Raw genomic sequence first — 12,638 nt, 5'->3', positions numbered from 1 at the left:
TCCAAAGGCCGAGATTGTTTCTTTGAAGAAGACGGAGAAGAAATATGCCAGGGGGTTTAAGATTTAGCTACTCTTGTATAAATCTGCACTCCAGTCTCAAAGCTGGAATCTCTTCCTCAGCCTTAACTCTTTCTCCTTTTTTCCTTTGCCAGACTTCCCTGGTCAGCCGCTACGTTCTCATGAGCAGTTCGATTAAGAACGGCAACCTTTCCTTCATTTACTATAATGTTTTCCTCCAGATGTGCAAGGCTCACGGGATCGGCTACGATGTGCAGGTAAGAAGGACGCCTGCTCTAATTTCAGTGAAATAACAATAGGAAAATAGGTTGGGGAAGAAATGGAGGGTAACCTCTAAAATGCGTAAACCACATATTAACTGCTTTGGGGAAAGAATCTCCATGTTTTTGCCCCTATGATCAATTTTGACGAAATCTGTGATTGTGTGCATTTATTAATAGAGTTCGGATACTGAAATCCTGATTAGGACTTGGAGGGAGATGGGGAGAGGAGGAAGGAATTACAAATATAGTCTGTTTACAGACACTTTCTCTTGCTGAATACTTGACCATCAACTTTTTAGATCGGCTTGGAAGTGAAAATCTTAATTGGCTTGCTCTTAAATTGTTTTGTTTTTCTTAAATCACATCATCTCACGTAACGCACCTTAGCCCATGATCTTGGGAAATTGTATGTTTAGCATTTCCAGACACAGTAAAAAAAACAAAAACCCTTAACATCTTATCCCTCTCAACAGCTAAAAGAAGGAACCGTTTTTATCTTGTTTGAAGACAAGAAACGAAACACATTTGGAATGATGTAAGTTCCCAAGGAGTCGCTGGTCCTTGATGGTCCCTGGAGTTTAAGATTCCTTCTCTCTTTGCCTGTCTTCTGAAAGATTAAACCCCGGGGAGAATGGCTCCTTGAAGGACCCTGATGGCTAAGGCACAGAATTGTGTCAGAAAAGCCAGATTAAAAATATCCATAACTATTTTAACCTAGTAACTATTCTTCAAGAGCAGCCACAGCCCAAGCCTCACTGAAACGGCTGAACTCTTGTTTTTATGGGGGATCTGGGCAACCCCAAGTTTCCAACAGCAGGCTCTGCCAGTAATAATACTGGGGTTCTCATACCACCAGCAGTGCTACCTGTTCACATATTTGAGATGCTTTAGCAAAGATAGGACTCGCAAATGACTCAAGCTTTTGCCCTCCTCCATTACTTGATTAATAAAAAATATTTATTACACAAATCCTTTTTACTGACAAGTTAAAATGGAGCCTCATCTTTTGTATCTCCCTGAAGATTGCCACCTTCGGAGATTGAAAATATTCATTAAATCCCTCCGTCTGACAGGCCCAAATGAGAGGGCGATTGTTTTTAAGCGTGCGAATAGAATCATTGGCAAAGACGTTTCTTTGGATATCATTAACAGAACAATTGGAGAACATCTCCAGGGGGTCCTCATGACCTTTGCTCAGCATCTCTTCATCATCTATCAAGAATTATCAGCACCTAATATGCATGCCGAGACCAATTTTAAGGTGAGGTGTTAATTAACTAACGATCCCCGTTAAATTTCTGTTCAAGGACAGAAAACACCTCATGCTGTATTATAAACAAGTGCTAAACCAACCTCGCTTCTGCTCGTAGCAGTACGTATTTCACAGCTTGCGGGTCAATATTGTGAGATTCCCGGCGAATCTGTTAGTTAAATTTAAGGGTTTTGGTACGGGAGCATGGATTTGCTTGGGCTGAGGGCGCTTGGTATATTTGTTTAAAACACACACACACACACTCAACACAACTCTCTCTAGCATGAATGGCTAGCTCCCGAGGAAATTAGATTTTCATTTTGCATACATCCACTCTTGGATTTACTAATTGGAGAGGCAAAAAATGCCCTTCTCCCTAAAGACTCCTTCTATTGATTCGTCAAATGAAATGGTTGAGATGTTTGAAATATTAAAACACATCCATTAGGAGGAGGTAGACAAATAGGCTGTTTATGTTCCAATAGCTATGGAAGGGGGATGGCTGTAAGCCCAGGCCTTGCACTTGTATACATTCTGCCCAATAGGGTGGCTATCAAAGCAAGGATTTACTTAGGGAGCCTCTGGGAGGCGCTTCTGTTGAAGGCACCTCTGGAGCGCTGGTGTTTTGCGACCAGCCACTCACTTGTAGCTCAGCTCCAGCCAACATAGAATTACAGGGTTAGAAGGGACCTTGGAGGGCTTCAAGTCCAACTCCTTGCTTAAGCAGGAGACAGTATATCATGTCAGACAAATGACTGTCCAATCTCTTCCTGTCCAATCACTTCAGTGATGGAGCGACCACAGCTCCTGAGGCAAGCCATTCCACCTATTAATTGTTCTCACGGTCAGGAAATTTCTCCTTAATTCTAGGTTGGATCTCTCTCTCCAGTAATCTTTCACCAAGTACGTCTTGTCCTGCTCTCAGGTGCTTTGGAGAATAGATCAACCCCTCTTTTCTGTGGCAGCCCCTCAAATATTGAAAGACTATCATATCAGCCCTAGTTCTTCTCTAGACGCATCCAGTTCCTACAACCCATCAATTGTAGTTCCAACCTGTACTGCCCACGGTCAATGTTAAGAATTGTATTTTTTGTGCTACAGGCTTGGTTCCTACTCCAAATGTGCAAAAGATAGCACTGGACATACACTCAGTCCCAACAGCGATTCTGAGTGATGAACTGGAAAGCAGTGGTCCATCTCAACCCCAGGGAAGGCACCCCACATAAAGGTGTCTAAAAGGGATGTCAAAAAGTAAAGAGCATTTCTTGATTACATGGATGTGGTCCCCATAATGGCTTCTATGACACTACACCACCGCCAGTTGACATCGCTTTGTCTGATCTCATTCATGCATATACTTAGTTGTTTGGGCAGGCTGTAGGATTCTGAAACTTGAAGCCTAATCTTCCTGAATAGAAACAAGTCCAAAAATCTTCTTCAACTCCCAAATGCTCTTTGCCCCTTCGGGCAATCTATTAAATTTTTGCAAAGATCCTGGGAAATGTTAAAGCCACCATTTGACTTCTACCCAAACTTTGCCATTGGTTATGAGTCCCGGCTGTAACATTCAGATGATGGTAGCTTCAGCTTTGGATGACATCATGAGCCGGGGTCTCCAAACTTGACAACTCTAAGGCTTGTGAAATTCAACTCCCAGAATTCCCCAGCCAGCTGGGAGTTGGAGTTGGAATTCTGGGAGTTGACGTCCACAAGTCTTAAAGTTACCAAGCTTGGAGACCCCTGCTCATCAGGATTAAAAACATGTGCACCACCAGGGGTGGAGCAAAATGTGATGCAGTTTCCTTGGCTTTAGCTTAGCACCTTCCATCAAAACAGCCTTAGGTGAATGCCCATTATGGTCAGTCCAGAAGCCCAAACGTGAATGAGAGGATGGATGAGGAAATCTGTGGTGCTAATCTGCAGCATTTCCACCTCTTTCTAGGGAGCCATTCAAGACATTGAGAGGATCTTGGGGGTTACAGAACAGAACAAGTTAAAATTTGAAGAGAAAAAGGAGGTCTCGAAAGCAAAAAGATCCAGAAAATAGTGAGTAAACCTTCCATCTCTATTCATAGCGTCTTCCAATAATCCTTTTGCATTTTTCTTTCCCCAAATCACACTTCATGCACTTTGCTTGAATAGGTGACCGGTCGGCCAGACCAAAAAAAAACCAACATTCATTTTTCCTTAGGATAGCTTGAGCCTAAAGCTTTAAAAATCATACTTAGTTGGGCATCACCGTGCATGCCCCTTGGAAGAGAAAAAATGTGTAATAGGATGCAATTGGTCAGTTCCCTCACTCCATCACATCCTCTCGGTTGTATGCCAAAGATTTAATATAGGGTGATACAAACACTATTCCAAGCAATTTATATTAATTAATACATATACAAGGAAACCTCATGAATAAAGGCAAATATACGTGTCCCAGGATCATGTTGCAAGATTGCATCAGGGTTGGTCCCTGGGAGCAGAGGTTTAGTCTTCCAAGTGTTAGGATTCATGCTGGACCCCATTTTCAGGGATACACTATACCTTGTATTTATGCTGTGTCTGATTGGGTGTGGCTTCACCAGGCACCACATGAATACGACGCATAGAATAGCCCAAGGCACATATTCTGGTGGAAAGAAGTTCCCTGAGGATGGGATCCAGCACCAGTCGGAAGGTTCAGAAGACTAAACGTCCGGTCTGGGTAACCGACCCAGATTGGATCTTGCAAAGAAACCTAAATATGAAATTTACACCTGCTATCTTTTAGGGCAAAGTAAACCAATTATTGAAAGTTATTACCGGCAATTGTTTTGGAAGAAAAAAATACTTGAATGTTGATTTGTTATTTTTTGTGTCTTTCAACAGATTAAAATACACGCTTCACACCTTGGGATTCTCACCAGGCATCTTCAAACTCTTCGTCTTTTGAAGCCTTCCACTTTTACAGTTGTAAATCTGAAACTGTTTTTTGGATTTCTGAAAACCACATTTAGGGAAGCTAAGTAGGTCTTAGTAGTGACCCAGGTTTTAAAAACCGTTAATATTAGATTAAATTTCCTGTCTGCTTTATGTGAGTATTTATTCTTCCAATAAAATGCAGTGTATTTATATTGGAAAAAATGATTTCCCAATGTCAGAAGTGAGAAGACTCTTCTAATTTCTAAGAATTTTTAATTCATTTTTCCTTAAAGGAATGTGCCTAAAATGCAACTGTTGCATGGAAAAGAAGGAGGCATTTCCGTGTGTTTCATTGGATGATCTACTCAGAAGATCCATTGGGTTCAAGGAGTTATATCCCAATCCATTTTCAATGTCAATAATCCATAAGAACTGAAGGAAAGTATAGGAACATTTACAAGTGGACTTTATATTCTATACCAGATTACATTACAAATAGTTTCACACTTCACAAATTTCTGGGAGTTGTTCTGTTACTCAAAAAAAAAAAAGTAAGCACATTTGCTTGGAAGTAATTATGCTGAACAAGATTTAAAACCCATTATCCAAATTTGAAGAAACCTGTTCCTCACAGTGACTGAGTTCAGCCAATATGCTTAACTAAGTTAATTAAATTAGTGCCTACACAATAGACTAAACTTGGCTAGTTTTGTTTAAAGATCTCGTGTGTTTTGTGAGCCCGGATGCTTTGGTATTTATGATCTAAGGAATTGTGCAAGCTCAGGCAATGGCTTTATTCAGTAATCAGGCTAAAGGTGCTGTGTGAATATAGCGCAGTCTATTTTTGAGATTCCCATTCTAAATTTATGAGCATTATCAGCAAATCTGCTGAAGTCACTGCCTATTCTTAATTACACTTCAAAAAAAAAGAATAGATCTTTCCCATTGGTAGTACAAGTTGTCCTGTTTCTTGTTCTCCAATCAGTATTTTTCAGTCTTGGCCAGCTGGGGAATTCTGGGAGTTGAATTCCACATATCGTGAAGTTTGAAAAACATGGCCTTAAACCAGGGTTGTCAAACTCAAGGCCCAGGGGCCAGATCCAGCTCATGGGGTGGTTAGATGTAATCCACGGGACCACCCTGGAAACAGTGAAGGACTGGCCCGCGGTGCCTCTGCCAGCAAAAATGGAGCTTAGGAGGGCCGCGTACAGCTCTCCCAAGCTCCATTTTCGAGGGCAGAGGGTTGCAGGAGGCTGTCGCAGCCGAAAATGGAGCTTGGGAGCGCTCAGGCTACCACAGGCACCCCTGACACGACTGACTGAGCGGGCCATGCCCCCCCAAGGTCAAACACAACCCTGATGCGGCCCTTAATAAAATTGAGTTTGACACCCCTGCCTTAAACCGATTGTTGATTTGCAACACGGAGTCAAATTCACATAGATACGGCCAATATCAAGGAAGTGAGAAATACAGATTTCATTGTAGATGAAATTCACATAGATACGGCCAATATCAAGGAAGTGAGAAATACAGATTTCATTGTAGAAATACACACCAGTTACCAAGTGTCTGGACTTTGATCACGCAACTATGAGGATGCTGCAACAGTTGTAGCTGTGAAAAATGGTCACGTCACCTTTCTCTGCAACTTTGAACAGTCACTTCTAATCATTTATGACAGGGGTCCCCAACTATGGCTCACTACCAAGCCTTGAGCCATTCAGTCCCCCCCCCCCCGCGAAGGGTCCCCGCAGGTTCCACACACACAGCTGCCTGCAATTACTGCAGGTTCAAGTCCCACCAGGCCCAAGGTTGACTCAGCCTTCCATCCTTTATAAGGTAGGTAAAATGAGGACCCAGATTATTGGGGGCAATAAGTTGACTTTGTATATAATATACAAATGGATGAAGACTATTGCTTGACATAGTGTAAGCCGCCCTGAGTCTTCGGAGAAGGGCGGGATATAAATGCAAATTAAAAAAAAAATCTGCTATTTATTATCTATTTATTATGAAAAGGGAAAGTTGAACCAAAATCCGTTGCTAGGATTCATGCTGGGGGTTGGGCACGGGAGGGCTGCCAATGCATTCCGGGAAAGAAGCTGCGCGCTGTCTTCTTATTGCGCAGGAATTTGATTCATTAGCGCAATCTCACTCTCCGAAGATCGCCCAGTTTGAAGGATGCCGCATAATTATCGGGGGGGGGGGGAGGGAGAAACTGCTCGCACTTTGCCGTCACTCTCCGGGAAGCCCCCTCCCATGCGCGAATACACTCCCCCCCCATGCGCGCCCGACATGGCTCCCGCGCAGGGAATGAATGCTCCAGGGTTGCCTGGCCACCCAGCCTCTAAGCCAGGGGTCTCCAAACCTTGGCTACTTTCAGCCTGGTGGACTTCAGCTCCCAGAACTCCCCAGCCAGCTTTGCTAAGAGTTGAAGTCCACCAGGCTTAAAGTGGCCAAAGTTGGAAACCATTGAGGGTTTAGATCAGAAGTCCCCAAACTTGGCTTTAAGCTTTAAGACTTATGGACTTCAATTCCCAGAATTCTGCAGCCAGCTTATGCTATGCCAGCTATGCTGGCTGGGGAATTCTGGGAGTTGAAGTCCACAAGTCTTAAAGCTGCCAAGTTTGAAGCCCTCTGGCTTAGATTATTACCATCTAGGATGCCTATGTATCAGCTAGCTTCCCAGAATGTCATTATTCGTTTAACAATGGTCTGTTGAGTGTTCTAATGTGGCTGGATCCAGTCCTAAGTCAGGTCATAACTGTGTTTTCTAAGCAGCAAGTTTTGTTTAAAACAATAGAATGCTGGCTGGGGAATTCTGGGAGTTGAAGTCCACACGTCTTAAAGCTGCTGAGGTTGAGAAATAGTGGCTTAGTCTCTATGTCAGGGGTCTCCAACCTTGGTAACTTTAAGACTTGTGGACTTCAACTCCCAGAATCCCTCAGCCAGCAAAGCTGGCTGAGGAATTCTGGGAGTTGAAGTCCACAAGTCTTAAAGTTACCAAGGTTTGGAGACCGCTGCTCTAACTCAGTGTTTCTGGATCCCTTACACAAGGACCACTGTGTTAAGGAGGACGCTGAGGTGATTCGTTCACAATAAGGTCTCCGTTATTCCTCTTCTCCGTATGAACAAATCACCTCAGCCTCCTCCTTAACACCGCGGTCCCTCAACGGTGGCTGGGGAATTCTGGGAGTTGAAGTCCGCCAGCTTTAAAGCGGCCAAGCGAAAGGCCCCGACGCCGTGCGCGGGGGCGCGCGGCAGCCCGCGCCTCCCGACGCCGGCCGTGGGCGCGCACGCAGGGCTGGCGTCCGGCGCAGGCGCGTCAGGCGGGCGGGCGGGCGGGCGGTTCGGCCCCGGCGAAGCGGCGCATGGGTGCCGTGGCGCGGGCGGCGAGGCGGGCGCTGGGTCGGCTGCACGCGGGGCTGCTGCGGGCGCTGTTGTGGCGGCCGGGGTCTCCGTCGCCGCCGCGGCCGGCCGCCTCGGAAGTGCTGACCCTCCACCTGCTGCAGCGCCGGCTCCCCCCCTGGACCTCCTTCTGCGTCAAGTACAGCGCGGTGCGCAACGACCAGTTCGGCCGCTCCAGCTTCAACTGGGCGGTGCGAGGCGCCAACTACCACGTGCTGCGCACCGGCTGCTTCCCCTTCGTCAAGTACCACTGCTCCCGCGGGCCCCGCCGAGACCTCGACGCCCAGGACGCCCTGCTGGCCGCCCTCAAGCTGCTCAACCTGGGTGAGCGCGGGGCCCGCGGGCGCCCTCTTGCCAAGGCTCTCCGGGGTGGGAGTGGGGGGGGGCTCGGACCCCTCCAGCCCTCCCAAGAATAAACCCCCTGCTTTAAAATCAGGGGTCTCCAACCTTGGCCGCTTTTAAGACTTGTGGACTTCAACTCCCAGAATCCCTTTTTTGCTGCCTGAGGGATTCTGGGAGCTTTCCTGGCTGAGGGATTCTGGGAGTTGAAGTCCACAAGTCTTAAAAGCGGCCAAGGTTGGAGAGCCCTGCTTTAAATAGCCAGAAAAATGAACCCCGTCATGGGGAAAGAGGGTGGGTGGCCTGAAGGTCTGCTGGTATCAGGGATAGAATCCAAGATCCCGTGAAGGGTTAATACCACTTTATTGGTAAGGCCACACTTCGAATATTGCATTCGGTTTTGGTCGCCACGATGTAAAAAAAGGTGTGGAGACTCTAGAAACAGGGGTCTCCACCCTTGGCAACGTTAAGCCTGGAGGACTTCAGCTCCCAAAATTCTTCAGCCAGCTTTGCTTTGCTGGCTGAGCTTTGCTGGCTGAGGGATTCTGGGAGTTGAAAGTCCACAAGTCTTAAAGTTGGCAAGGTTGGAGACCCCTGCTCTAGAAAGAGAAGAGCAACAAAGAGGATTAGGGGACTGGAGGATAAAACATAAAGAAGAACAGTTGCAGGAACTCGGTATCCCTAGTTTAATGAAAAGAAGAACTGGGGAGACATGATAGCAGTGTTCCAATATCTCAGGGGCTGCCATAAAGAAGAGGGAGTCAAGCTATTCTCCAAAGCGGGGGTCTCCAACCTTGGCAACGTTAAGCCTGGAGGACTTCAACTCCCAGAACAATTAATCAGTGGGACGGTTTAGCTCCAGAAGTTTGGGAGCTCCATTACTGGAGGCTTTGAAGAAGAGATTGGACACCATTGGTTCAGAGTGGTATAAGGTTTCCTGCAGGGGGTTGGACTAGACAGGGGTCTCCAACCTTGGCAACTTTAGGACTTGAACCAGCAAAGCTGGCTGGGGAATTCTGGGAGTTGAAGTCTGCCAGGTTTAAAGTGGCCAAGGTTTCCTGCTCCTGCTTCCCTGCTCCAAAGCACTTGAGGGCAGGACAAGAAGCAATGGGTGGAAACTAATCAAGGAGAGAAGCAACCTAGAGCTAAGGAGAAATTTCCTGACAGAACAATTAATCAGTGGAACAACTTGCCTCCAGAAGTTGTGAATGCTTCAACACTGGAAGAGATTGGACAACCATTTGACTGAAATGGTAGAGGGTTTCCAACCTGAGCAGGGGGTTGGGTCTCTTCCAACTCTGTTATTCTATTCTATTCTATTCTATTCTATTCTATTCTATTCTTATTGCTGCTGCTGCTGCTAGGAATTCTCTTTCATTTATGAGCAAGTTTTCACTGTTTTGTTCACCACAAGCCAGGTCTGTGTTGACCTGCAAACTTGCATGGCTCCCAGCGACTCTGTGTGGCTGTCAATCAAAATAAGCCAATTAAGGAAAGGAGGGAGAAACATTCCTCCTCCCCTCCTTCATTTTCCAGTTGCATTCTGTACCCTTTCCCCCAAGAAAGTTCTCCAGTTCAAAATGTTCTGGAAACTTGGATGCCACGGGCTCTGGCCAGCTGCTTACTGGAGTCACTTGACTTCTGTACAGGTAGTCCTTGACTTACAACCACAACAGTTTTCTGTTGTTAAGTGAGACGTTTGTTAAAGAGAGTTTTGCTCCCTTTTATGACCTTTCGTGCCAGAGTTGTTAAGTGAATCACCGCAGTTGGTAAGTTAGTCACTCAGTTGTTAAGTGAATCTGGCTTCCCCATTGACTTTGCTTGTCAGAAGGTCACAAAAGGGGATCACATGACCTGGGACACGGCAACCGTCGTAAATATGAAGCAATTGCCAAGCATCTGAATTTTGATCACATGACCATGGGGGTGCTTCAAAGGTCATAATTCTGAAAAACGGTCATAAGTCCCCTTTTTCAGTGCTGCTGTAACTTTGAACGGTCACTAAATGTACTGTTGTAAATCAAGGACTACCTGTATTCCTTTTTTTTTCTTTCCTTTTTTTTTTTTTTTTTGCAAGGTGATGCTCAACATTGGAACCCCGAGGCCTTCCTAGCAGTCACTTGGACCACCTGTTCATGACAGATCTTTTTCTTTCCAAAAAAACTCTTGTTCAAGGCTCTTTCTTACAGTTTATCCTAAAATTGCTGGGTCTTTATGTTTATTTTCTTTTCCTGATGTAAAAAGGTAAAGGTTACCCTGCACATATGTGCTAGTCGATCCCGACTCTGGAGGGCGGTGCTCATCTCCGTTTCAAAGTCGAAGAGCCAACACTGTCCGAAGACGTCTCCGTGGTCATGTGGCCAAAGGCGCACGGAGCGCTGTTATCTTCCCACCAAAGGTGGTCCCTATTTTTCTACTTGCATTTCTTACGTGCTTTCGAACTGCTAGGTTTGCAGAAGCTGGGACAAGGAACGGGAGCTCATCCTGTTATGCGACACTAGGGAGTCGAACTGCTGAGCTGTCAACCTTTCAATCGGCAAACTCAGTGTTTTAGCCACTGAGCCACCGCATCCCTTTTTCCTGATGTATCCTGAGTTTATTGGTAAAGCTGTTCTGAATAGTGAGAGTTGTGTGACTCTTAACCTGTTTCTCTTTCCACTAGGAATCCCAACGTTATTATACGGAATTAGCTCTTGGTGCTTTGCAAGCGTCACCGAGACTGTTCAGACGTGCTGTGGTCCGGTCACTATTTACTTCCTGAATAAAGAAGACGAAGGCGCCATGTACTAAAACCTGGTTTCAAAAACTGTTAGTGTGCTAAATTACTATAGAAACAAATATTTTCTCAACTTTTTGCTATGTCAACATTCTTATGCAAACAGTATACGGGTATGTATTTTTTTCAAGGCATGTCCCTATTGCTGAAACATATTACTTTTCTTTGATTCTGTAAAACATCAAATACATGTTGAATTATGCACAAATACAAAACCAAACAAAACTCTGGGAAATTATTTGAATTAACTTCTTTCATCCAAAGCTGATTTTCGCCTCTTAATTAATACTGGTTTTTTGCCATCTTACCTTATTGTCCAATACTTAAGTACAATTTAAAAGCAACATTTCTTCTTAATGAATTTTTTAAAAGCTATAACTGATATTCAAAGCAGAGGTTCAGTCCTCTCTGATAAATAGAAGTTGTTTGTATTAAAATCCAGAGTTTTGAAGAAGAAGAAAATGCCTGAAATTTCAGAGGGTTGAATGTGGAGATTGGTCTTATACCTGCAGCCCGCTAGAGTGATTGTGACCTGGCCGAAATTAAGTACCCTATTGCTTTCAATGGAAGATAGTTAAATATGCTTTATTATTTGACTCAACATGATTTAGACACACAATATGACTTTGTCATGTGCTTAATGCAGAAAATTATATTCACTCAGTCACTCTAGTTTGTTTTCAAACTCTTGACTTCTAAAGATTTCCTGATAAAGTGTTGCAGAAATAATGTAGTTATGAATATAGATCTAGATCTGCATAACATTTGTTCATTTTAAATTATTTCAGCAAGCTATTTTCATCTGGGACGTTTGCTGTAAGACAAAATATAATTTATTTTTCAAAAGGCTCTTGTTAGATTTTGTGTAAGTATATTTCTTAAATCCATCAGAATTGAATTATGAATTGCTTTCATTCAGAAGACAAGCAGTACATTTGTTTTGTTTTAACTGCAGCTCTAAATCTGTAATCAAGGAAACGCTCCCGTGTATTTGATACCAAAGGATATTCTTAATACAAGTTAAATAAATAGTTCGCCCAGAGGAGTAGCTGGTGTGTTACATTAAGCTTCATTAATAATAAAAGTGACTATTAGCATTTTGCTAGATTGGCTGGAACTTATTTTTTTTTTTTTTTTTTTTTTTTATTGAAAGAGTTTTAAAAAAAACAAAAACATTTTCCCCCTTTTTTCCCCCTCCCTCCCAAAAAAAAAAACAAAACAAAACACCCCCCTCCCTCCCCCACCCCCGGCTTCCCGGGTCAATCACAAGGTAAAGTCCAATCCAAATAACCACATCCAAAGCTTTTCGTCTCCCAACCCCCTCCCCATTACATAAAATAACTTTCTAATTATTCAAAGGCAATCTGATATTTCTTAATCTGATATCTGTTTTGTAGATAATCAATCCATTTTTTCCATTCAATTAAATATCTTTCCTGCGTATTGTCTTTTAAAACGCTGAGATTTTAGCCATCTCAGCCAAGTTAATAACTTTCAATATCCATTCTTCTATTGTAGGTATCTCTTCTTTCTTCCAGTATTGTCCAATCAACAGTCTTGCTGCTGTTATTAAGTTCAAAATCAGTTTAGTCTCAATCCCTGTACAATCCATTATAATTCCCAAAAGGAAAAATTGTGGCAGGAACTTTATCTTCTTCTTCAGTACATTTTGAATAATCCACCAAATTCT

The 12,638-nt window shown here is 43.9% G+C and overlaps 2 protein-coding genes across 2 annotated transcripts in view; both read left to right on the top strand.

Annotated features, from left to right (window-relative positions):
* The window catches only part of IQCH (IQ motif containing H), an 84,410-nt gene extending 80,892 nt beyond the window's left edge, over positions 1–3,518 (top strand). Inside the window, exons 10-12 of the mRNA XM_058156780.1 lie at positions 153–275; positions 1,434–1,542; positions 3,476–3,518. Of these exons, the coding sequence (XP_058012763.1) occupies positions 153–275; positions 1,434–1,517 (207 nt within the window). The 3' untranslated portion in view covers positions 1,518–1,542; positions 3,476–3,518. The remainder of the gene's footprint in view (positions 1–152; positions 276–1,433; positions 1,543–3,475) is intronic.
* Positions 3,519–7,743: 4,225 nt separating this feature from the next.
* C13H15orf61 (chromosome 13 C15orf61 homolog) lies at positions 7,744–11,993 on the top strand. Its single transcript, XM_058156119.1, has 2 exons — positions 7,744–8,157; positions 10,835–11,993. Exons 1-2 carry the CDS (start codon positions 7,797–7,799, stop codon positions 10,960–10,962), a joined length of 489 nt encoding a protein of 162 aa, XP_058012102.1. The 5' UTR covers positions 7,744–7,796; the 3' UTR covers positions 10,963–11,993.
* The last annotated feature ends 645 nt before the right edge of the window (positions 11,994–12,638 follow it).

The sequence above is a fragment of the Ahaetulla prasina genome, chromosome 13, assembly GCF_028640845.1.
Source record: "Ahaetulla prasina isolate Xishuangbanna chromosome 13, ASM2864084v1, whole genome shotgun sequence".
In the NCBI taxonomy this organism is placed as follows: Eukaryota; Metazoa; Chordata; class Lepidosauria; order Squamata; family Colubridae; genus Ahaetulla; species Ahaetulla prasina.
The sequence above is the reverse complement of the archived record's forward strand: the minus strand, read 5'-3'. Positions and strand labels throughout refer to the sequence as shown.